Source organism: Microtus pennsylvanicus, chromosome 21 (assembly GCF_037038515.1).
Source record: "Microtus pennsylvanicus isolate mMicPen1 chromosome 21, mMicPen1.hap1, whole genome shotgun sequence".
NCBI lineage: Eukaryota > Metazoa > Chordata > Mammalia > Rodentia > Cricetidae > Microtus > Microtus pennsylvanicus.
The window spans coordinates 5,092,385-5,116,083 of NC_134599.1; the positions used below are offsets into that span (position 1 = coordinate 5,092,385).

Below are 23,699 nucleotides of genomic sequence, written 5' to 3' on the forward strand. Positions count from 1 at the left end.
CTGTGTATATAGACTTTCCTATTTGTGAAGTGGTGTCGTTTATTTTATTCTTTTCCCATTTCTGTTTATGATTTGTAGTTAAGTTCTTCAGTGACTAAACACAAAATGACTCTATATTTTCTTGTTTACTGTGAAGCAGAAATCAAAGAACAGTCTGTGGAAGAGGACGCTGAAGCAGAAGTGGATAGCAGCAAACAGCCAGTCTCAGCTGTTCAGCGATCTGTGACTGAGGAATCTTCAAACTCCCTGGTCTCTGTTGGTGTAGAAGCCAAAATCAGGTTAGACAACAATGAGAACTGAGATGGCTGACCGGGAAAAGGTGGTAGATTGACTGTAGAGATAATGGAGAGAGACAGGACTCAGTATCTGGATGGGGTTTATCATTTTAGTAGTTTTAAGTTTGATACCCCTGTGGTGTAGTTAGTATAGAAGTTGGCTCTGCTATGGACTTTCGTGATTGGAAAGCAGAGAGTATACTAGATGGTGCTCTAGCCATTCTAGATAATTTTTTACAAGTTTTTTGAGACTGTGTGTGTGTGTAGGTAGGTAGGTAGGTAGATAGATAGATAGATAGGTAGGTAGATAGATAGATAGATAGATAGATAGATAGATAGATAGATAGATAGATAGATAGAGACTTGGCTGTCTTGGAACTGACTTTGGAGACCAGGTTGACCTCGAACTCACAGAGATCCACCCACCTCTCACAATATACAATGTATGTATTGTGTGATTTTACTCTTTTTTTGGGCTTTTTTGAGGGGATCACCACCACCTAGCTCCCAAAAAAAGCACACAGAGAGGCTTATTCTTAGTTATGAATGCCCGGCCTTAGCTTGGCTTGTTTCTAGCCAACTTGTCTTATGTTATCCCAACCTCCTTTTGCCCCTGGTCTTTATATTCTGTATATTTTACTTTCCTTCTTATTCCATGGCTGGCTGGGTGACTGGCCCCTGATATCCTCCTCTCCTTGTTCTCTTCTTGCTCCTCATTTTTCCTTCTAAAATTTATACACTGCCTGCCAGCATCGCCTATTCTTGCTCCTACCTCGCTATTGGCCGTTCATCTCTTTATTAGGACCATCAGGTGTTTTAGACAGGCACAGTAACACAGTTTCACAAATGCAGCATAAACAAAAGTCATACACCGGAATATAATATTCTCATTCTCTCTCTCTCTCTCTCTCTCTCTCTCTCTCTCTCTCTCTCTCTCTCTCTCTCTCTCACACACACACACACACCACACACACTTGTTCTTACCACCTCTTCATTCTTTAAGAAGCACCCCTCTCCACACATAATAAATTGTAACAACAAATTAAAAGAAAAAAATGTTACTAAAGATTTGTACACATGTCCTCCTGCACAGAAAACAAACAAATAAATGAAGTAATGTTAATCGTGGGGCTTTTTTTTTTTTTCGAGACAGGGTTTCTCTGTGGTTTTGGAGCCTGTCCTGGAACTAGCTCTTGCAGACCAGGCTGGTCTCGAACTCACAGAGATCCACCTGTCTCTGCCTCCCGAGTGCTGGGATTAAAGGCCTGCACCACCACCGCCTGGCAAAAGACAGGGTCTTATTATGTAGCTTTGGTGGCCTGGAATTCACTATGTACAAAAGGCTAGCTTCAAATTTGCAGAAATTTGCTTTCTCCGTCTCTTGAAGGTATGAAACAACACACTTGACACAATAAAACATGGGATATTATAACTTACTAGTATGGGTTCTGTTTTGAAGTCCTGAATAACACTATGAAAGTAATAGTTAATTTTCAGTATTTTCAGCTTCTTAAAATGTTATCATTCTTTTGCTTTTAGCAGCCCTTCCTCCTCATTCTGTCCTCTTTGACTCTCATGAATATGGTTCACTTTTGTATTTTGATGGTTGTTGAATCTCGTATCTGCTTTTTTTGTTTCTTCATTCTCAGGAAAGTGCATCCAACCTAATAACCACTTGTGCCCTTATGAATCACAAATTTACATTTCCAGTGAGACTGTATTACTCTAATCCAAGCTCTTCTGTCTGTCTAGTGTACATTTCCATATAGGGGTATATTAGATACTTCACCCACAGTTTGCCCTAAACTACTCTCCATTCCTCTGTTCTTGATCTGCTTCTCCCTTTGGCTTCCACATTTCAACAAATAGTGCCAGTATTTACCATGTTGCTTAGGTGTTGGTCCCTGATTTGTCTCTTCTTTGTAGTTCTTAATCCGTTAGTCTACTTAACTTCCTATCATTTTGATTTGATCTGCTATTTTGGTTGAATCTATTGGCTATTTTTTTACTTGCTTTCTTCTCATTACCTTTTCATAATGTAGTTTAGTTTTAAAAATTTTTGTCAAATTAAGTTAGAGGTGTTCTTCACTAAGTTTAATGGCTACTATATTTAAATAATGACATTTTAGTTGTATTTAGCATTTCAGGTCCTATCTGTTTCTGAAAGGCATGGTCTAACCCTGGTGGTCTGTCTTCAGACTCATCTCCCACTGTTTTTGAATGAACCCTATGCAGTTTTTGTCTTAGTTCTTTTGAATTTTTGTGTTGTCTGTTGTATTAGTTGCCCTTTGAAAGACCTCTCTGTAACCGCCCAGCGGGTTGGGGGCAGGGGCGTGGGATCTTGCCAGGGCAGCACTGGTCACAAGTCCTTGGTCAGGGGGTCACGAGTCAACACACCTAGTTCTCTATGCAATCCTTTTGTGATTCCAACCACAATCAGTTCTCTAGTTAGTTGGAATGTGGGGCGGGTTCTGCTAACAGATAGCTCTCAAGATAGTTGGGTGTGGGGTCCTCCAGCTTCAGCTTTCTGAGTGTTAGGATTACAGATAAGTGTACTGTTTTTGCCTCTTAGGCTTGTTCCCTATGATTAGGATTTTTTTCCTTACATGTTTGTAGTTCCAAGTGTATAAATCTTCTATTACTTGCATAAATTTATATGCAGCTATTTATTTGTTGGCTGTTGTGATTGGGAGTATTTTCTAGTTTTTCAAATAGCTCTTTATTTTAGCATACAGAAACACTATTTATATGTTTTTTTATGTTTTGTAACTTGACAGAATATTTTTCAGTTTTAACAATTTTAATGGAGCCTTCAGAGTTTTGAATATAGATAATAGTTTTGTCATCAGCAAATAAAAGTAATTTTGCTTCTCTTAAAATGTTTTTTATTTATTTCTGTGTCAGGTTTGGTTAGCTTAGAATTTCTGTCATCATGTTAAAAAGAAATAGTGATAGTAAATGTTCATTATTTTATTATTTATTTCTCTTCATTCTAGGAAACTTGCTTGTACTTTGTCAACTTTGTTCTCCCAGAGATTTATATAGTGGTATATTTTATTTGTGTCTTAATAAATACAGCTTGCTTGAAGATCAGAGGGCAAAGCAGCCATACTAGTCAGCCATACAGGCCAGAGAGTGGTGGCACGCACCTTTAATTCCAGGATTTGGGAGACTGAGGCAGATTTCTGCGAGTTCAAGGCCATCCTGGGCTACTTGAGATCAAGTCCCTCCAAAAGAGAAACTTAGCCCATATGGAGGTGATCCCAGCATTTAGGATCACATACCTTTAATCCCAGCTCTTGGGAGATGGAGACAGGAGTGATGTGACCGAGCAGAGAGAGGAATATAAAGGGGAAGGGACAGGAACTCAGTGGAAGGGGGAGTCAGGTTGGAGAGCATTGCAGGATCACCCTTTGTTTGTCTGAGCCTTGGCAGGGGTAAGATCTCTCTAGTGGCTTGGCTGCTTTGCTTTTTTGATCTTCAGCTTGAACCACAGTATCCGTTGGATTTTTATTATTTGTGCTACATATTAATTGATTGAATGATTGATTAATTGACTTGTCCCCCCCCCCCCCCCCCGTCTGTTTAGCTTCGGATAGCCTAGAATCTTCTCTGTAAACCAGACTGGCCTTAAACTCACAGAGATCCACCTGCCTCTGCCTCCTGAATGCTGAGATTAAAGACATGCACCTTCACTACCCGGCTACCAGAGATATTTTTAAGGAATTTGAGCTCTGATTTTTTTTGGGGGGGGGGGTTTGTGGTGAGGTCTTTTTCCTTTAATTTCTGTTTTATTATCTCTAATCTGTTTTCTTTTAAACATTTTTTAAAAATTTTATGCATGTGAGTGTTTTGTGTGCATGTATGTATGTATGCCGTTTGTGTACCATGGATGGTTGTGAGCTTCTATGTGGGTGCAAGTAAACTTAAGTTCCTTGAAAATAACAATCAGTGCTCTTAACCACGGAACCCTTTCTCTAGCTCCTACTCTTCTTTTAATGTTCTGTCAGTGTACTCACTTAAATTCAAACAACCTCTTTTGTAGAAAACTTAAATTACTAACACTTAACTTTTGATTTCTCTTAAGTTTCTAACTGCCTTTTGGTTAGGATTTTAGCTTCATCTTACAAAACTTTTATTGTGTTTTACTATCAGTGTACTTTATAAATTTTGTTTGCATTTTGACTAAAGGAGACCATCTGTATGCTATTGATCATTTCTAATACATTAGGATTTGCAGTGTAATATATTAACTTTTTTTGGAATATTTTCTTTCATTATTAAAAAGTATGTGTGTAGCCAAACATGGTGCAATGTACCTTTAATCCTCAGACCAGGAAGCAGAGTCTGCATAGTGAGTTCAGGTCAGCCATGGCTACCTAGTGAGACCCTCTGCCTTACACACAATAGTGCGTGTGTGGTGGTTACATGCATCCATACATGCGTATTTGTTATAAGAAATACGTTGTGGAGAAGCAGTCTTTTTTATCTCCTGTAGGGTCTCTTTTATTAAGTATTAGTGGTTTCTCTTTAAATTTAATAGACTAATTTTGAGAACAGTGCTTTTATTGGAAATTTGAATTCAGAATGTTCCTGTTTCTACGTTCTTGCTTGTCTGCAGTAGTTTAGTATTGTGCAGTAGTATGGTCTGTTTGTTGTAGTTAATATATCACTAATTTTACATTTTTTAAACTGAAGTTTTTAGTTCACATTATGATCTTGATGAGATAGTTTATTGGTCTTCACAGATGTTTAATGTCATGTGTTTGCTATAACATCTTCATAAAAATTAACCTCTCAGTCTTAAAGTCTTTATTTCTTTCTGTTTATCCAGCTAATCTCCCAATACATTAACAACACAAAAATTTACTAATTTTTTTTCTCTGATTTTTCTTCATATATATTATGGTGTAGTATATATAACATGCATAAAGGATGTTTTTAACAACTAAATAAATGTTGTTAGCATAGGCTTTATTGAGCCCAAATATGTGGTTGTTAGATTTAATACTTAGGTTTTCTTTTGAGATGAATATTTAGATTTAATACTTAGGTTTTATTTTGAGATGGCCAAGTGAATAAAGTGCTTGCCATGCAAGCATGAGGACCTGAGTTTGAATCAGGAACCCACATAAGGCTGGATGTTGTAGCACACCATCCTATAATCCCAGTGCTCCTATGGGAGATAGAGATAGGAATGCCTCTGGTATACACATTAAGACCCTATCTCAACCAAGGTTGAAGGCAAAGAACAAACAGTACCTTAGATTGTCCTCTCGCGTCCACATGCATCATATGTCATGCTCATGCTGCTATTGTCATGAGAACGCACGTGTATGCATACATCTAAACCTACAAAAATTTTTGTAAAAGGTGATGCTGGGTTTGGGCGTAGTTTAGTGCTAGAACACTTGTTTATCTTGTGTGTAAAACTCTGGGTTTGATCCTCGGTACTGCAATAATAAATAAATGATTAAAACCACCCGAAAGAGTCTAGAGAAGGTGGCTTGGTGATTAAAATTCCTTGCTGCTCTTTCAGAGGATTCAACTTCAGTTCCTAATACAATGTTGGATGGTTTTACAACTGCTTATAACTCCAGCTCCAGGAGACTCAGTTCCCTTTTCTGACATCCATGGGACCCTGCATACACATTATAGATGTGAACCAAAAGCTAATCTTGAGAGAAATCATACTATAGAAAAGTAGAATTGCAAATATATAATTGCTATTTATTTCAGTTGTTTTCATGGTATAATCACAATGTAGATTATGAATATATAGTTAAAATTTAGCTTAAAATATAATTAAGGTCATTGCATAAATCTACTTTTCATTTCTTGCCAGTGAACAACTCTGTGCTTTTTGTTATTGTGGGGAGAAAAGTTCCTTAGGACAAGGAGACTTAAAACAATTCAGAGTAACACCTGGACTTATCTTACCCTGGAAAGATCAACTTTGTAACAAGAGCATCGATGACAACAGCAGCGAGACCTGTGAGAAAATACAGAACTCAGCTCCACAAAAGCAAAGAGGAAAGAGAAAGTAAGAAATTTTGAATTTAAATTGTTGAAGGAGAAATGACCTCTAGCTTATTTACTTTTGATCTTTTCAATTTACAGTTGAGATTGTTGCTATTGAACAGTTTTGTATTTTACACATTGTATTTACACTGTCTCATTTACCACTAACACAGCAAACAGTGGCTTTCAAAATTTATTTTACATGTTAGGAAAATTGATGTGGTGACACAAGTTAACCTGGAAGAAAAAATGTAACAAAGGTCATATAAACCAGAAGGGTGCTCACGGGACTTAAACACGGGAGGAAGATAGAACATACTAAAGTAATTCTTCCCTTCTTTCTACCAGCTTATGTTTCTAAGAGTGCAGTGTTGTACCCCAACCAGAATTTTCGGCACTTCATGTCTTGTCATTCTCAGTTTAGGAGTGTATATGCTTTGAGACTATTTAGCTTATAACCTCTCATTATATTTATGCCACCTCCCTCTTTGCCTTTCCTTCTTTTCCACCCCTATCATAGAAGATACTATTTTAAAAGAAGTATGCATAGCCATTTTTACATCTTTTTCATAGACACATAAACACATTATAGTTACCTAAAACTCTTGTGGAATGTACTTTTAATTTTTTTCAGTTGTGTATTAAGGTCATTTTAATATGTGGACTTGATAGTCAAGGGAATAGAAAGTTTCTGTAATTGATGGAAAAAATATGTTAAAATTAATTTGACTTCAGACGGGCGGTGGTGGCGCACGCCTTTAATCCCAGCATTTGGGAGGTGGATCTCTGTGCGTTTGAGGACAGGCTCTAAAGCTACAGCGAAACCCTGTCCTGAAAAACCAAATAAATAAGTAAAAATAAATAAATAAAAAAATAAATTGCCTTGAGAGCGTGGAGAGATGTCTCAGTAGTTAAAAGCTTTTTTTGCTCTTGTGGAAGACCAGACTTTGGTTCTCTATATTTAGGTTAAATGGCTCACTGCCACCAATAAGGAACTCCAGGGCATACTGCTCCCTCTTTTAGCTTCTGAGGCACCCTCACACATACACTGGTGTGTACACACACACACACACACACACACACACACACACACACACACACACACACACACACCCTTTAAAAAATAATTTTGTGGCTGGGGAAATAGCTCACTTGTTAAGAACACCTACTGCTGACTTAAATAGCACCCAGATTCTATTCCCAGCACCCATGTGGCAGCTTGCAACTTCAGTTTAAGGAGATTAGGTGCCCTAGATTATTAGGGGGAAGTTTTAATGGAGATTACCTTATTTTCCATATTTAATGTTGAACACAAGCATTGTCTTTATTTACCAAATGATTTTAAGTTATAGCTAAACCATGCCAGACCACAAGTCTTCCATGTGATAAAACACTCAGTTCAACATTCTTCTTTACTTTTATCTCTTATGCTCTCTTTCTTACTCTCTATGCCTTTAATGTCTACTTTGCTTTTAGTTTGTAAGGTACAGTCCTGAGATTACTTCAGCATCACTTACAGACCAGTTGCTGGTCATCAGAAAGCTAAGCTCACGTGTTCACGTCCTTTCTCCCCCTTTCACACTCAAATGAGCTTTCGTTTTCCCTGGAAAATAGTCCATTTGCAAATAAAGTTATCTGCCAGCTTTGTGTTAAGATAATGCATGCTAAAAGTTTCTCAGGTTTTATAAGTAAGACCTTTCATTGTATTTTTAAAAAACATGGTTCCTGGATAGAATGAGTTACTTTTAAAACTTATATTAAGGAATGGAAAAAATGAATTTATAACTGTAACGGTCATTTCTTATGATTGGGAGAATTTTTCTTAAAAAAGATTTATTTATTATGTATACAACATTCTGCCTCCATGTATGCCCGCACTCAAGAAGAGGGCACCAGATCTCATTACAGATGGTTGTGAGCCACCATGTGGTTGTTGGGAATCGAACTCAGGACCTCTGGAAGAGCAGCCAGTGCTTTTAACCACTGAGCCATCTCTCCAGCCCCGGGAGAGATTTTCTTAACCGTTGCTTACATGAAATAGTGTAATACCACCTTTAATATTGTGAATAATAAGAACAGACCAATTTTTGAAAATTTGTCATTGTAAACTGATAATTAAAGCTATTTGACATACTTTGTACTTACTGTTATAAAATGAAATGATTTTTCCAGTAATTTTTCACAGCTTTTACTTAATTTTCTTTTCAGAGAACGATCTCCCCAGCAGAATGTAGTTTCTTGTGTAAGTGTAAGCACCCAGACATCTTCTGAGGACCAGGCTGGCAAGTTATGGGATGAACTCAGTCTGGTTGGCCTTCCAGATGCCCTTGATGTCCAAGCTTTATTTGATTCTACAGGTAGGGGGCTTCTCTGCTGTTGCAGCTTCCACTTGTTTCTAGAAGCATTTATATTTTGGTGCTTACTCAATAGTAAATTCTAGAAATAACTAAGATCATATTACAAAAAATGTCATAATTAAGTTTGCTTGAATATGCATTTGATTTTCATAGGTATTTGACAGTTGCAAGAGAAAACTTCAAAGAACTATGTGAAACTTAGGGAACATTTAGGCTAGGTCTTTTGCCAGTGAAAGTGAAGTGTAAGTCTTTGCCTCCAGTGGTTTACTTACTGTAGTAGTATGATGATCCACAGGATATGGTGCTGTTGGAAATTTTAGCCAATCTCTTTCTTGTTGCAGTTAGGCCAAATGCTGTAGATGAGTGTTCTTGGATTCAGTTGAGAGGAGTAGAAGTATAGATGATGTTAAATTTTCATGCACTCTTATCATCAACTTCATATTATTTTATATAAAGATATTACTAATTCAATAATTCCAAAATTTCTATATACATCAGTATCATCTGGAAGGCTTGTTAAACTGTAGCACAAAACCTATTGATTTTGTGAATCTCAATTATGTGCCCGAATTTTCATTACTGAAAAGTTCTCAAATAAGTACTCTTGAGTTCCAAGTCACAGTCTGGGCCAGTTTGAGAAAGGCTACTTTGATAGAATCACATAAAGATACACTTCATATTTACACATTTTGATTTGTTTGTTTAGTTTTTTTGAGATAATTCTTACTCTGTAGCCTTCATTATCCTGAACTCACATAACTCTAAGCCCTGGCTGGCCTCGAGTAGATCCTCTTACCTCAGCCTCCTTAGTACTGAGATTACTGCCATGTGCTACCATACCCAAATTGCAGCAATACCTTCAGTGTTTATTAATTTGTTCCTTTTTCTATTTTAGGCACTTGCTGGGCTCATCATCGATGTGTGGAGTGGTCACTGGGAATATGCCAAATGGAAGAACCATTATTAGTGAATGTGGACAAAGCTGTTGTCTCAGGGAGCACAGAAGTGAGTAGAAGAAACAAATCTTTAAGCCACATTTTTTTGTTTGTTCTGGTTTTGTTTTGTTTTTGATAGCTTAATATATAATGGAAGATAATCTTGAACATCAGATCCTGTGGCTTTTCCTCTTTGGTATTTATATGGTACTATGGATAGAATCCAGGGCTTCATACATCCTAGGCCTGTCCTACAATCATCTAACATTTATCCAAAGATAAAATTTCATTGAGAAGAATTATTTATTAAGTGTGTAGTATAACTCAAAGCACAGAATTGGTAATTACACCAAGGGTAGTTTGTATAAGTTTTTTCAGTTAACTTAAAACTTCACATTTAAGTAAAAAAAAATGATCCATTTTAGAAATAGGAATTACTAACTACATTTTTTATGTCCATATAACTATTTGTTTGTTTATGTACTTAATTAGAGACTGTCTCTTTCTAGGTAGTCGTGGGTGGAACTCATGTAGACCAAGATGGTCTTGAACTCATCGAGTGCCTCTGCCTCCAAGTATTGGGATTAAAACTGTGTGCCTCTATGCCTTGCTTCATGCAGTGACATCTGTCTGTCTGTCTGTCTGTCTGTCTGACTGTCTGTCTGTCTATCTGTCTATCTATCTATCTATCTATCTATCTATCAATCATCTACCCACCCGTCCATCCATCTGTCCATCCATCCGTTTTTGAGACACAGTTACTCTGTGTAGCTCTGGTTGCCCTGAAACTACCCTGCAGACCAGGCTGGTCTAAAACTTAGAGATCCACCTCTTTATGCATCCTAAATGCTGGGATTAAAGGTGTGTTTACACTGCCAGGCACATGTAGTGACTTTTAAAGACCACCTTTTTGATAGTTTTAAAATAAGACCCTGACTTTAGTCCACAATATGGAAGAACTATGTTCAGCTCTTCAAATGCTGATGAAAATATTCTTTTTCATTCCATTTGTCAGAGTTCATTTAATCTTTTTTGGCAATATTTAAAGTAATATGCACACACCCTGTTTTTTTTTCAGAGCTTTACCTATTGTTGAATGATTTCAAGAATAAATGCAACAGTTACCTTCCATTTGTGAAGGCAGCAAATCCTGAAGCTATCCTTCTTGTCAACTCTAAATTCGTTTTGCTTTTGCATGAATAAATGTAGGAGAAGTGACATAGCTTTTTGAAAACAACATGAAAGCTAGAAATTTTGACTATAGAACTGTATGTGCTTTAATAAGTAAGGTGTTCAGAAGTATAGCTGAGGAAAAGACTTATGGTCCCAGTTGCTTTACTCATATTGTCCAGACCTAATTCATATAAATGATTGTTAATTTAAGAATAGTCTGGAGACACAGACTTATAGTTCCATTTACTCAGAAGGCTTAGGTAGGAAGATTGCAAATTCAGGCCCAATTTGACTTCATAGTGAATTCAAAGCCAGTTTGGTAATCAACTTAGTGTGGTCTTATCTCAGAATTAAAAGTGAAAGGGGTCTGGGGTTTTATAGTTCAGTTGCAATATGCTTCGCTAGTATATGAAAGGTCCTCCCTTCTACCCTCAGTATCTCTTGACACTCTTCACCCACCAACCGAGAGTGCTGGTTCTAGAAAGTTTATGTTACATTAGTTTACTGCATAATAGTACATTGCTTAGTGTGAACATACTTGGATAACTAGATTATGATTGTGATGGATAAGTCAGCACCATTTCTTTTGTTAAGATTTTAATTTTGGTTTATTTCATAACATTGAACGAATTATAAGGAAGGCAATGACAAAAGGCTGAGATGACCTGCTATTGTGTTAGGGCCAGTTGCATCAGTAAAACTCATAGGGATGTTTAAGTTTTATTACATTTACTCAGTTACATAGTTTGTTCATGAATTGGTGGTTAGAGGACCAGAATATATTGTGTTCAGTATATACTTGTCTTCTTTGTCTCTTTTTCACATTTATATGTGGTATGAGTTTATGTATGCTAGTTTGTTGTGTGTACATTTATCTGTCTGCCTGTCTGTCTGTCATGCTATGTTATGCTATGCTATTTTTTCGTATAGTCCAGAGGTTGATATCAGGTATTTACCTCTCACTGAACCAACTGAATACAGATTCTGCTAATCTAGCTAGTCAGGTTGCTCTTAGGGAATTTATTTTTCATCTCTTGGGCACAGGAATTATAGGATGGTCCCTAAGCCTGCTTAGCTTTCATGTGGGTCCTGAGGATTTAAACTGTGGTCATCATACTTGCATATGTTATCCACAGAGACTTCCCTGTTGGCGGAGTTTTCCTGTCCTGACCACCTGCTCCCAAATAACCATCATAGAGAGTTATGACTTATAAATGTTTGGCCAATAACTCAAACCTGTTACTACCTAGTTCTTACAATTTAACTCATTTCTATATATGTATTGCCCCAAGACTTGTGACTTTTGCCTCTATCCTATTTTTGTGTCCAACTGGCGACTCCAGATTCCATCTTTCTTCCTCCTAGCATTTTCCTAGTCTGGCTTTCCTGCTTTAACCTTATTCTGTTCAGCTATTGGCCAGTGAGCTTCTTTATTAAATCTATCACAATTACATATATTCACACAATGGAAAGGAATATCCCATAGCACTTTCCTAACCCTTTTTTTCCTTTATAGTTTTTGATGTAAAATATTTATTATATGAAGTGAATGTATTTTACCAGATAACTTTTCTCTTTGCTCACGCTCTCTTTGTCTAACATTTATTTTCATTTTATGTGATTCTTTTCTATCCATCCGTCTGTCTTCTTTCTATCTATCTATCTATCTATCTATCTATCTATCTATCTATCTATCTATCTATCTATCTATCTATGCCAGTTTAAAGCTTCTGATTGAACTTAATATATTTCCTTCCAAGGTTATTGTTGGTTAGGGTAGAATTCCTTCTGTGCTTTTGGTTTTTGTGCTTCGTGTTGTTTATTCTTTTCTACCTTTCAGTAGTTTTCTTTCATGGAAGTAGTTGATTTTCTTTTCTTTGGTGTGTATCATTTCTAGTGAGTTTTACATATTGTATTATGTATTGAGAGTTATATATTGTGTGTTTTCAGGGTGGCACCTACTGTATTTTTGTTTATTTCTTCTCTTTTTAAAAACTTGGAAAAAATTTTCCTTTTTATTTTTGAAATACGGTTTCTCTATGTAGCAATAGCTGACCTAGAACTAGCTCTGTAGGCCAGGCTGACCTTTAGCTCTCAGAGATCCTCCTGCCTCTGCCTAATGAGTGTGGCTTATCTTTTTGTTTACAATTAGGACTTGCTTAGACATTTTTTCACAGGTCTAGTCAGTCATATGGTGACTTTCATTAGTTTCTTTTTGATTATGAGATATTATTTGTCTCTTGAATTAAAAGCAATGTTATTCCAGTTCTGTGAAGAATGTCACTGGTATTTTGATGCAGATTGCATTCAATTTATAGGCCACTTTTGATGATATAGCTAATGTCACAGTAGAATTCTGCAATTGCATGAACATGGATGTTTTTTCTGTTTTCTGGCACCATTTCAGTTTCTTCTTACAGTGTTTCAAGTTGTCATTGAAGAAGTTGTTCTTCATCCTTTGTTTATTCCAAATTATATAAGAGCTACTGTATATGAATCTTAGTTAAATCAACCACCTTCCAACCCCATGGTTTCACTTTTAGGTAACCTCTCCTGGCTTAGAACTTGAAAGGTAGACCAACTTTAGTTTTTGTCCTGTCTTTCCCTCTGCCCCTTCATCATTGACATATGAAAAGACAGTTTTGGTTTCTTGTTGTTTTATATACTGCATTTTTTTTTGTTTGATGAAATGCTGAAAGTGCTTTTATCAGGTTTACAAAAGTTTCTGGTTGAGTCCTTAGTGTTTTTTAAATGTAACACATATCGAGAAATAAAGATCATTTTACTTCTTTCCTATTTGTATTTCTTTTTCCTTTTTCCTTATTGCATAGCCAAGACTTCAAGCTCTATACTGGGTAAGAGTGGAAGGAGTCTTTCTCATTCCTGATTTTGAGGAAAATTTCAATTTCCCCCTATTCAGTAATGTTGTTTTGTTTGTATGCCTGGTCTATTCCCAGACTCTTCAGTTATTTTTCGTCATGAATGGATGTTAAACATTGTCAAAGGCCCTTTTGTACTTCATGTAATCAGTTTTTTCTCCTTCTCTCCTTCCTTCACTAAATTTTGCTGATTTGTTTATATTGAACCATCCTTGTATTCTTGAAATGAAACCAACTTGACATTGGTATATGATCTTTTTAACATGGAGTTAAAGTAGCTTGGCTCTCCCAGTTACACAGCTGCCCCTGCAGCTCTTACCGTGGGACTGCAGTGAGTTAACTGACTTCAGGTTCTGTGATTTGTTCTTTATTATCAGGCCTCCAGATTAGCTCAACCTCACTCAATAGCATACTGATACTCAGAGAACAGGAAAGCTGACCTTCTTTTGATTGTGTTCCACAGTGCTGGAGTAGTCACAGTCTCACAAACATCTCTAGCTGGCACTTTACTCTAGAAAGTTCTGACATATCTTTATGAAGATTATGGGTTTTCAACTCTTACTTCACTAAACAGGTTTAGGAGCCTTGTTCATTTTCTCCTGTTGGAATATTCTATATGAATATTGGTATGGTTCAATCAGTATGAGTCCTATGACTCATAGTCTTTGTTCATTCTCTGCCTGCCTCTTTTTTTCTTTCCTTCCTTTCTGTTTTCTACTTTCCTCAACACACTTGTTCAGAATTTCAGGCATTTTTTCTTAGTGTTTTTTTCTTTTGTGGTTGCTCGGGCTTGTATTTTTTATTTGAGTGTTCTCAATTTCAGAATTTCTTTTGTTCCTTCTTACTTAGTTCTCCACTAATGTTGTGAATTTCTTTTCTCACTTTGCTATATTATGCATCTATTTTTTTCTTGCTACTTATGAGTTTCTCTCATGTTCGTTTTGAGTCCTTCAGGCATTTAATAGATTTCTTCCCCATGGAGATCTGTTGCTGGAGAATTAATGTATTCCTTTGGAGGTATTGCACTATATTTCTTGCATGTCTTTTTTCTTTTCCAGTTAATTTTCTAGAGTGTTCTTTCTCCTGATTCTCCTTTATGTCTGCACATCTCCCATTTGTTGTAATAATTGTTGATCCCATTTTGAGGCATAGCTTGTACAGGAAAATGCTTTTTTGTTTAGGTGAGATTTAGGTTCTTTGGTTATAGATGAGTTCAAAAGTGTAACACCCCTTTCTCCTTGTAATCAGTGTTAGTAATCTAGTAGCCATGAAAGTAATTGTAAGAATTTTCAAGAGATATGAGCTTGCAAAAGAGTGTGTCCTCAGGTCCTTTTGAATCTAGTTCCAATGACATTGGCTTATTTATGTATAAGCTGTCCTTGTGTAGCAGGATATGGAGAGAAGCGTCTCTGGTGTCCTTCAGCCCAAGCTTAAGAGATACTTGAATCTGTCATGCCAGAATTGTCATGGTTCTGAACTAATAACATGTAGAGGATTTTGTTTACAATAATTGTAGCTCTAACACTGTGGGTTGCTGCAATGTCCTTTCCTGGATACAAGTCACACTTGGATATTCAGTGCTTGTAACTGTGGTTCTGGGGCTAGAATATGTTGGCAGGACTCTCGTCAGGCGCAGTGTGGGATGGATCATAGGATCAGCTGTTGCTTGTGATTGCTGGTAGTTCTTGGTTTGAACCAGGCGGTCAATTAATCAAGTAGTTGCTTATTCTTATAGGATAAATGTATATGATACCAGGACATGACAAACATTTTTTCATGCTTCCAAAGCCAAATGAGTTCTCTAAGTCCCAAGGGACAGTGGTAGGTAATGGAGTATTTTCAACTGAAGCCCCAAGGCAACGGCCTGAGGAGGAGACCTTTGTCTAATCTCTCAATGAAAGTATCGGTGGCACTATGATTTACAGTTCAGGTACTGACTGGTCCTGAAACTGACCTCTGCTGCATGGGAGGCACATAAACCCTCAGTAGACACTTAGGGACTACCTTCTGGTTGCTGATAGTGCCTGACAGATAGTAGTAGCTTTTGATGCAGATTGAGTACTAAGTCAAAAGAAGGTCCAGTGTGCATTCTCTATTTTGAAATGGCGAGTGCCTCAGCAAGTAAAGGAACATGCTACTCAAGCCTGGCAACTCAAGTTTGACCCTCAGAACCCACATAATGTGGAAGGAGAGAACTGTTTCTACACAGTTGTCTTCTGACTTCTGTATGTGCTTCTTGCTTGTACGTTCTCACGCTAATACACACGCAAACACAATAAACTCTGTGTGTAGTGTTTTGCCCAACTGCTCGCAATAATAATGTTGATTAAACACTGCATTGTTTATCATATATTTGCCTCCCTTAAATTAAGAACTTTGATAGTGTCATTATTTAAATTTAAATTGTGTTTATGTTTATAACCTATAAATTGTTATTATATTCTTTAACATTTGTAATTTAAGTATGGTTATTTTTTGACATCTGATTTTCTCTGAGATGGTGATTTTTATCATACAAAGGGATGATAAAATTTTTCTACATCATCAGATTTTCTACATAATCAGATTTATTAATGTTTTTATTTATGGATATTAGTTATTGTTCTTTTGTTGTACAGAGACACCATGACCAAAGCAACTTAAAAAAGAAAGCATTTATTTGGGGATTTGCTTACAATTTCAGAGGGTGAACCCATGACCATCATGGTGGGGAACAAGGCAGCTGGCTTGAAGGCATGGTGCTGGAGCAATATCTGAGAACTTACATCCTGATACAAAGGTAGAATGCAGAGAGAGTGAAACTGGGCCTGATGTGGTCCTTTGAAACCTAAGTAGGAACCACATTCAAAAGTATGAGCCTGCCAGGTGGTGGTGGCGGTGCACACCTTTAATCCTAGCACTCGGGAGGCAGAGACAGGCGGATCTCTGTGAGTTCGAGTCCAGCCTGGTCTACAAAGGGAGTTCCAGGACAGGCTCCAAAGCTACAGAGAAACCCTGTCTCGAAAAACCAAAAAAAAAAAAAAAAAAAAAAAAAAAAGAGCCTATGGGGGGACTATTCTTATTCAAGTTAACACCTATTCAGGTGTTAAATGGGTGTTATTAGGGGCCATATGGATGTTGGGAATTGAATTTGGATCTTTTGTAAGAGCAGCCATACCAGTGCTCTTAGACAAAGAACCACCTCCCCAGTCCGTCTAATACCCCCTCCCACACACACACAAGTAGATACTTCAATTAGAGATATATATTTAGCAGTGTACAAATTAGAATAATTACCATCATTGACATAAATCTTACTTCAGGCTAGCTCACAAAGAAAATTAGATAGGTTGTCTTTCATTTGAAGCATTTCAGTTTATAAGGGAAGGGCCCAACTCTTAGTGTTTTTTTTTTTTTTTTTAACAAAGTGTCATTGAGTGTTTTCTCTCTTAGAGAACAAATTTCAGGTTTAAAGTTTTACCTGTGTTGTGTTTGTTTACCTGCCTGCCTACCTGTTGAGGCAAGATTCCTCTGTGTAGCCCTGGCTCTCCTGGAACTCACTCTGTAGACCTCCAGAGACTGGCTTGCCTGTACCTGAGTGTTGGGATCAAAGGCACGTGCTATCATTGCCTGGCCTATCTTCTTTAATTTTAAGATTTAGTTTCAGTTTTTATCTTTAGGGTTAAGGTTTTGTAGTACCATGCTACATGTCAAAGAATTTTTTCCCTTTTTTAATTGTTTTTTTGTTTTTAAGGAGAGAGAGAGAGAGAGAGAGAGAGAGAGAGAGAGAGAGAGAGAATATGAATATGAATACATGTGTACTTATGTGTGAGAGCACAGGACAACTTGCAGGAGTTGATTTGCTCCTTCCACCATGTGGGTTCCAGAGATTGAACTCAGGACATCAGACTTGATAGCCTGAAGAGTCATCTTACCAGTCTTTTGATTTGAGGGGGGAAAACCCCCCAAAAGCTCCACTGTTATGTAAATGGAGATTTTAAAGCTTCCAATAGTGGATTTTGGGGTTTATCTTTACATTGTGAGCTTCTAGTTTTTGTTGTAGGTCACAGGACATAACTTATATAGACTGAAGTTTCTGTCCTGCCCAGTCCCATAGCCATTAAGTCCCAAATAAATGCCCAGAGGCTTATATTAATTATAAACTGTTTGACCTATTGCATAGGCTTATTACTAACTACCTCTTACAACTCAAATTAACCCATAATTTTTATCTATCTTTAGCCACATGACTTGGTACTTTTCTCAGTAAGGCATTTTTATCTTACTTCCTCTATGGCTGGCTGGTTACTGCATCTCCACCTTTCCTCTTCCCAGAATTCTCCCAGTCTGGTTTCTCTGCCTATACTTCTTGCCTGGCTACTGGCCAGTGTTTTATTAAACTAATACGAGTGACAAATCTTTAGAGGATTCAAGAGCATTATTCGACAGCATACTTATTAAATATGCCTCTTTTGTATATAGGCATTTATTTATGTTCGTATATGTAATGAATACTTTGAGAATTTTATGTACATATGGAGTAGATTTTGTTCCTGTGTGTCTGAGTATTGAATCAAACTTGCTTGTTATGAAGGTCTACTTAATCTCTTGGTTTGACAGTTATATATAATATTATATTATATCATTTTATGTACTTATTTCCAATCAGGTTTCTGTTTTGTAGCTGAAGATACTTTTTACATTCATCAGCTTTAATAACATTTTATTTTACATTTATACTAAATGAAGTTATGCTGATATTCACTGTTACCTTTTACCTATACTTAGACTTTTAGTTTGAATTCTTTTGTTTGTTTCTTGAATTGTAACTGCCAGTGTGCCTAATATGTGTGCCCGTTGGTGCTTGTGTTGGTGCACACCACTTACATTACAGACATATAAATGTTATGTTTGTACATAAAGTATATATGAGTATATGAATTATACAGCTTTGGAAAAGCCTTTTAGTAGCAAAGTTTATTGGTTATATCATATGTGAACTTGAATGTTTCTCAATAGACATTACAAATTTTTACTTCCAAATAATTTTTTAAAGTGTCATACTGGGGATTAGGCTATGGCTTTAACATGCTAGGCAGTAGTTGTATCACTGAACTGTATCCTAAGCCTACAGGTAATCTTTTATAGATAACTTGTTTTCCTCCTTTTTATCCAGTATTGCTATTGCTTGATATTATTACCTGGAAATGATCTTTTCTTCTGTCTTGTGTGTGTATTTTCTAAAATTCCCACCTGTCCTCGATCTTAAAATTTTGCTGTTCCTCGACATGGGCTGTTTTAGTCTGAAGCGGATCTTTAGGAAGTTCAGAGCACAACGGGGAGCTTTTTATAGGAATGCAAAGATCTGTGAAAATGACAAAGACCGTGTTTTATTTACGTCTCTTGTCTGTTTAGTTAGAATTATGCTTAAATATTAATGCTTATTTAGGTATCATAAAATTTCAACTAGAATACTTTATTTGATTATGACTCATTTTTCTTTCTAGTGTTCTTTTTGGCTTTTTATTGACCTTCTGGGTCAGATTTCTACATAATTGTCTTTAGTTTTTCTCTCCCCTACCCTGATTAACTCACCCTCTCCCAGCTTGGGCTCAAACCTCGAAACTGTGATCTTCCTCTTTGAAATATTATTGTTGGTTCTGTTTTTGGTTTGTGCTGTAGATTTCTTTTTGGATGTCATTTCAGTTGAGTTTAAGTTTTGGAAGAGCTTTTTATAATTGAAGATTTATTTATACTATTACTAATACTTTCACTGACCCTTAAAAGCTTTTTATATTAATACTACATTATTACACATTGCTTTTGCTTATCTATCTCTTCTTTGCTCTCTTTAATGATTGTGCAAAATAGAAAAGGAGAAATTAAAATTCATATTTTTCTAACCCAGGCTGGCCTTGGAACTCACTATGTATTGTAACCCATGCTAGTCTTAAATTCATGGCTTCATCCTCCTGAGAGCTGGGGTTATGGATATGTGCTGTCATGCATGGGTATGGTTTATGAGTGCTGGCAATAGAGAAATTACATGTGAAAAAGTCACTTTGACTTTTTTTGTAGTTTTACAGCTAAGTTTTATGGTTTAGAAAGATATCTACCATTTGTATTTCACATTTTCATTCAATGTCAGATGTTCTTTAATTAACTATGTGATTCTAGGAGAAGGGCTTGAAAGGTTCACTTAAGTGCAGGTTCATGGCTCTCTTTTTCTTGATACCTTTATAATATAAATTATTTTACTGGATAAGTTCTAGTACTTATGAAAAGTATCTAATGTCAAGTAAGCTTTTTTTAATCAAAGATATAATTAAAATAATATTGGCGTTTCTAAAATGACATACTTTGGGGAAAGGATCAGTTTAAACTACATTTTGTCTTATGATGCACTTACACTATAACTCATTTATTTGCCAAAATTATTTTTATGCAAAAGGTTTTTGCGCAGCTTGCCATATTGTATCAAACAAAATAAGGGATCTTAGATTTTACCTATCTGCCAAAAAATACTTTTATTATTTCAGTGAGTTATTATAATTTTTTCCCTGCACATTAATTGTATTTTCTTAGCTTAACATTTCTTGGTCTTTCTGTGTGACATTTACACTGAGTAGATTCTCATGGATAATCCTGAGTCTGTTAATATTCCAAAGAAAGCTAGGTTCCTTGGAAAGTTATATTATAAAAATACAATTCATTTAGAAACAGTTGGTTACTATAATCTATATCAATAAAGAGAAATGAGACTTTTTTTTGTTTTCTGTCTTTCAGAAAGTAATATTCTAAGTAAAAAGTAGAATGGCAATTTATAGTTAGTATTCTTATGGATATTGCATGAAATTAAAGTGTGACAGGTTAATTAGTAATGATCAGTGGTTTCTGGAGTTGAATTAAAATTGCATAGAAGACAGACAGTATTTACTGTAGTGGATTGATGATTGTGAAAAAATATTCAACAGTTATATAGAAAAATATTGAAATTAATTATAATTAAAAATCTGTTACCCTGATTAGCAGAATATAGATCGAATGCATTAGTATGTGGGACATGCAATAATATTTGAAGAGTCCGCTTCCCTCTGCTAGTTAAATGAAGGTTTAGTTGTTTTAGCTAGGCTTTTTATGAGCCTCATTTAGGAATACATTTACCAAAATGAAGTACGTTTGGTATATAAGTATGAACATGTGTTCATTAGGCCTTTCTGTGTCAAAGCATTGTGTGTGTGTGTGTGTGTTGTGTGTGTGTGTGTGAGAGAGAGAGACAGAGAGACAGAGAGAGAGAAACAGAAACAAAGACAGGTCTGTCTTTGCTGTTCTGGATTTCTGTTGACCAGGCTGGCCTTGAACTCAGAGAGACCCACCTGCCTCTGCCTTACAAGTTCTTGGATTAAAGCCACGTGCCACCATGCCCCGCAGAATTCCTGGTTTCAGCTGGGCGGTGGAGGCACGCGCCTTAAATCCCAGCACTCTGCCCAGGCAGAGGCGGGCTGATCTCTGTGAGTTCAAGGCCAGCCTGGTCTAGTAGAGCTAGTTCTAGGACAGCAACCAAAAAGCTACTGAGAAACTCTGTCTCGGAAAAAAAAAATAAAAAAAGAAAAAGAATTCCTGGTTTCATATAAAGAGAGAATGCCTTTTGGTCTCTACAGTCCAAGACCTTGGACTAGCTTGAAAAAAAAATAGTTATGTAAAGATATAAATACTAAGGTAGATATATGTGCCAGACAGACTGCTCTCTGCTTTAATAATCTATGGAGTAGGAGCTGTAAATCTTCACAGTGGAAACCGAACAAGTAAAATATGAGATAATTTGGGGTGACTTCTTCTGTATTCAGTTGTTGCTTTGTTGTTTTGTTTGCTTTTTTTTTAACCACCGTAAGAGATTGAAATGGAAAGGAAAATAAATATAGCTAGGTATTTCCCAGCTTTTGTATAGAACTAGAACTATACTAAGTGCTGTAGTTAAGTTTGTATTGTAGGTTCTTTTTTTAATTGTCATCATTATCACTACTGTCTTTCCACCCCCACCAGGTTACTGAGATAGCCTCATTATATAGTTCGAGCTGTGTTTTAGTTCTTCATATTCTTACCTCAGCTCTCTGAATGTTATTTTATAGGTATTTTATATACATGCCTGGCTATGAATTTTTTTATGTGTTTAAATCATATAGGGGCCCTTCATTATTTTACAATTTACTAGTTTCTTTCATTCATGGACACACAGACACCAGACACACTGGCTATCTTGCTACTTGCTGTGTAAACTCATCTGGTCCAGTACTCACAGAGATTCGCTTGTCTTTGTTTGCCCTCCTGATTTAAAAGTTTGCCGCCATGCTTAGCTTTTTTTTTTTTTTAAAGAATTCTAAAAATTTATAGTCTCTTTTGTGGGTTTTAAAAACTGATATTGTAGTAGCCCTGTACTGTAAACCAGGTTTTTTTCTTTGTAAAAAGATTCATTTATTTTACTTTTATGTGTGTGACTGTTTTTCCTGAATGCATTTATGTGCACCACATATGTGCCTATTAGGTCCCTTGTGACTGAGGCTATCACGCGGTGCTGAGAGTTGCGCCTTGATTTATTTCAAGAGCAACAAGTACCTTTAACCACTGAGCCATTTTCCCCAACTTCTACCCCATACAGACATATATACAAGATCTCTTGTAGCCTTGCTGGCTTCAACCTCAGAGCTTTGTGCATCCAGACAAAAACTATACCAGCAATGTACATCCATCATTCCTAAACCTGCTTTCTTCTCCCAATGTGACAACAACAACAAAAACCATTCTAGCTTAATGTTTTTGAGAAGGTAAATTGAAATACTAATTGTCTAATGAGTTGGTTGAATATGAATGAACTGGGTTTCTGAGACGATTAGCATTTTAAACTGGCCCCTTGTTTTTGTTTTTAATACATTTCAGTTGTTTTAATAGTAAGGTACAGCTATTTCTTTATTCCTTTTTACCCTTCTTCACAGTTTTTTAAAGGTGATTTCTCTCTTTTTTCTCTTTCCAGCGATGTGCATTTTGCAAACATCTTGGAGCCACTATCAAATGCTGTGAAGAGAAATGTACCCAGATGTACCATTACCCATGTGCTGCAGGGGCCGGCACCTTTCAGGACTTTAGCCACTTCTTTCTTCTCTGTCCAGAACACATTGACCAAGCTCCTGAAAGATGTAAGTGTACTACCCATGCAGTTGTAATTTCATAGGTATTTACTTAAAATATCACATGTGTATTTGGAAAGTTACTTTACTTGTATTAAAAGGTAATATAAAATTCTCAAGAAGGAAGAAATTAATATTTGAAAGATGATATATAATCCCAGTGGTCTTTGCTGTTGGATATTATGTCCTGTGCCCCTTCCCCATCCCGTATCCCGCCCCTGTCTCACTATGTAGCTCTGACTAGCCTGGAAACCATAGATCCACCTGCCTCTGCCTCCCGAATGCTGGGATTGTAGGCTTGTGTAGTACCTGGCTCACTGTAGGTTTTTGAGGGAAATCTGTAACCAGTAATTTTATTGGTATTAATTCCAAAAAAGTAATTTTTTCTGAAATTACAAGCTTTCATATTTTAAATTCTTATATAAAAAAGTTTTAAACTACTATAGAAGACATGCTGAATACACAGTATCTTTAACATATCCTAAGAGTATAGATTATTAAAGCAGAGAGTGGTCTGTCTGACACACACATCTACCTTAGTATTTATATCTTTACATAACTGTTTTTTTCATGCTAGTCCAAGATCTTGGAGTGTAGGGACCAAACATCATTCTCTTTCTATATGAAAAGTTTAGTAAGAAAATTTGGCACAGGAAATATAGCCTGGAGCAGTATGAAAGAAATGATGAGGGTGACACTCCCCTCCCCCCCTTACACACTTTCTCTATGTAAGTCAAAAATTTGGCCATTCCAAAAATTAATACAAGGAAGAAAATGTGAGCACTTAATCAGATTCACAGTATTATTTTAGGATTTTACTCCATACTAAGAGGAAAAGGTAAGTGGACACTGCATGATATAGTGGAAATAGTGAAAAATTGCTTCACAGTACCAGTCC

General features: G+C 36.4%; 1 protein-coding gene across 18 annotated transcripts in view; it reads left to right on the forward strand.

The window, feature by feature from the left end:
- The window catches only part of Kmt2c (lysine methyltransferase 2C), a 222,977-nt gene that overhangs the window by 76,531 nt on the left and 122,747 nt on the right, over positions 1-23,699 (forward strand). For 14 of the 18 annotated variants that reach the window (XM_075955409.1, XM_075955418.1, XM_075955410.1 and 11 more), the window contains 5 exons: positions 137-278; positions 6,121-6,318; positions 8,505-8,653; positions 9,549-9,658; positions 22,648-22,810. In XM_075955409.1, the coding sequence (XP_075811524.1) occupies positions 137-278; positions 6,121-6,318; positions 8,505-8,653; positions 9,549-9,658; positions 22,648-22,810 (762 nt within the window). The remainder of the gene's footprint in view (positions 1-136; positions 279-6,120; positions 6,319-8,504; positions 8,654-9,548; positions 9,659-22,647; positions 22,811-23,699) is intronic. The other 4 variants (XM_075955411.1, XM_075955416.1, XM_075955421.1 and 1 more) reach the window with 1 other exon arrangement.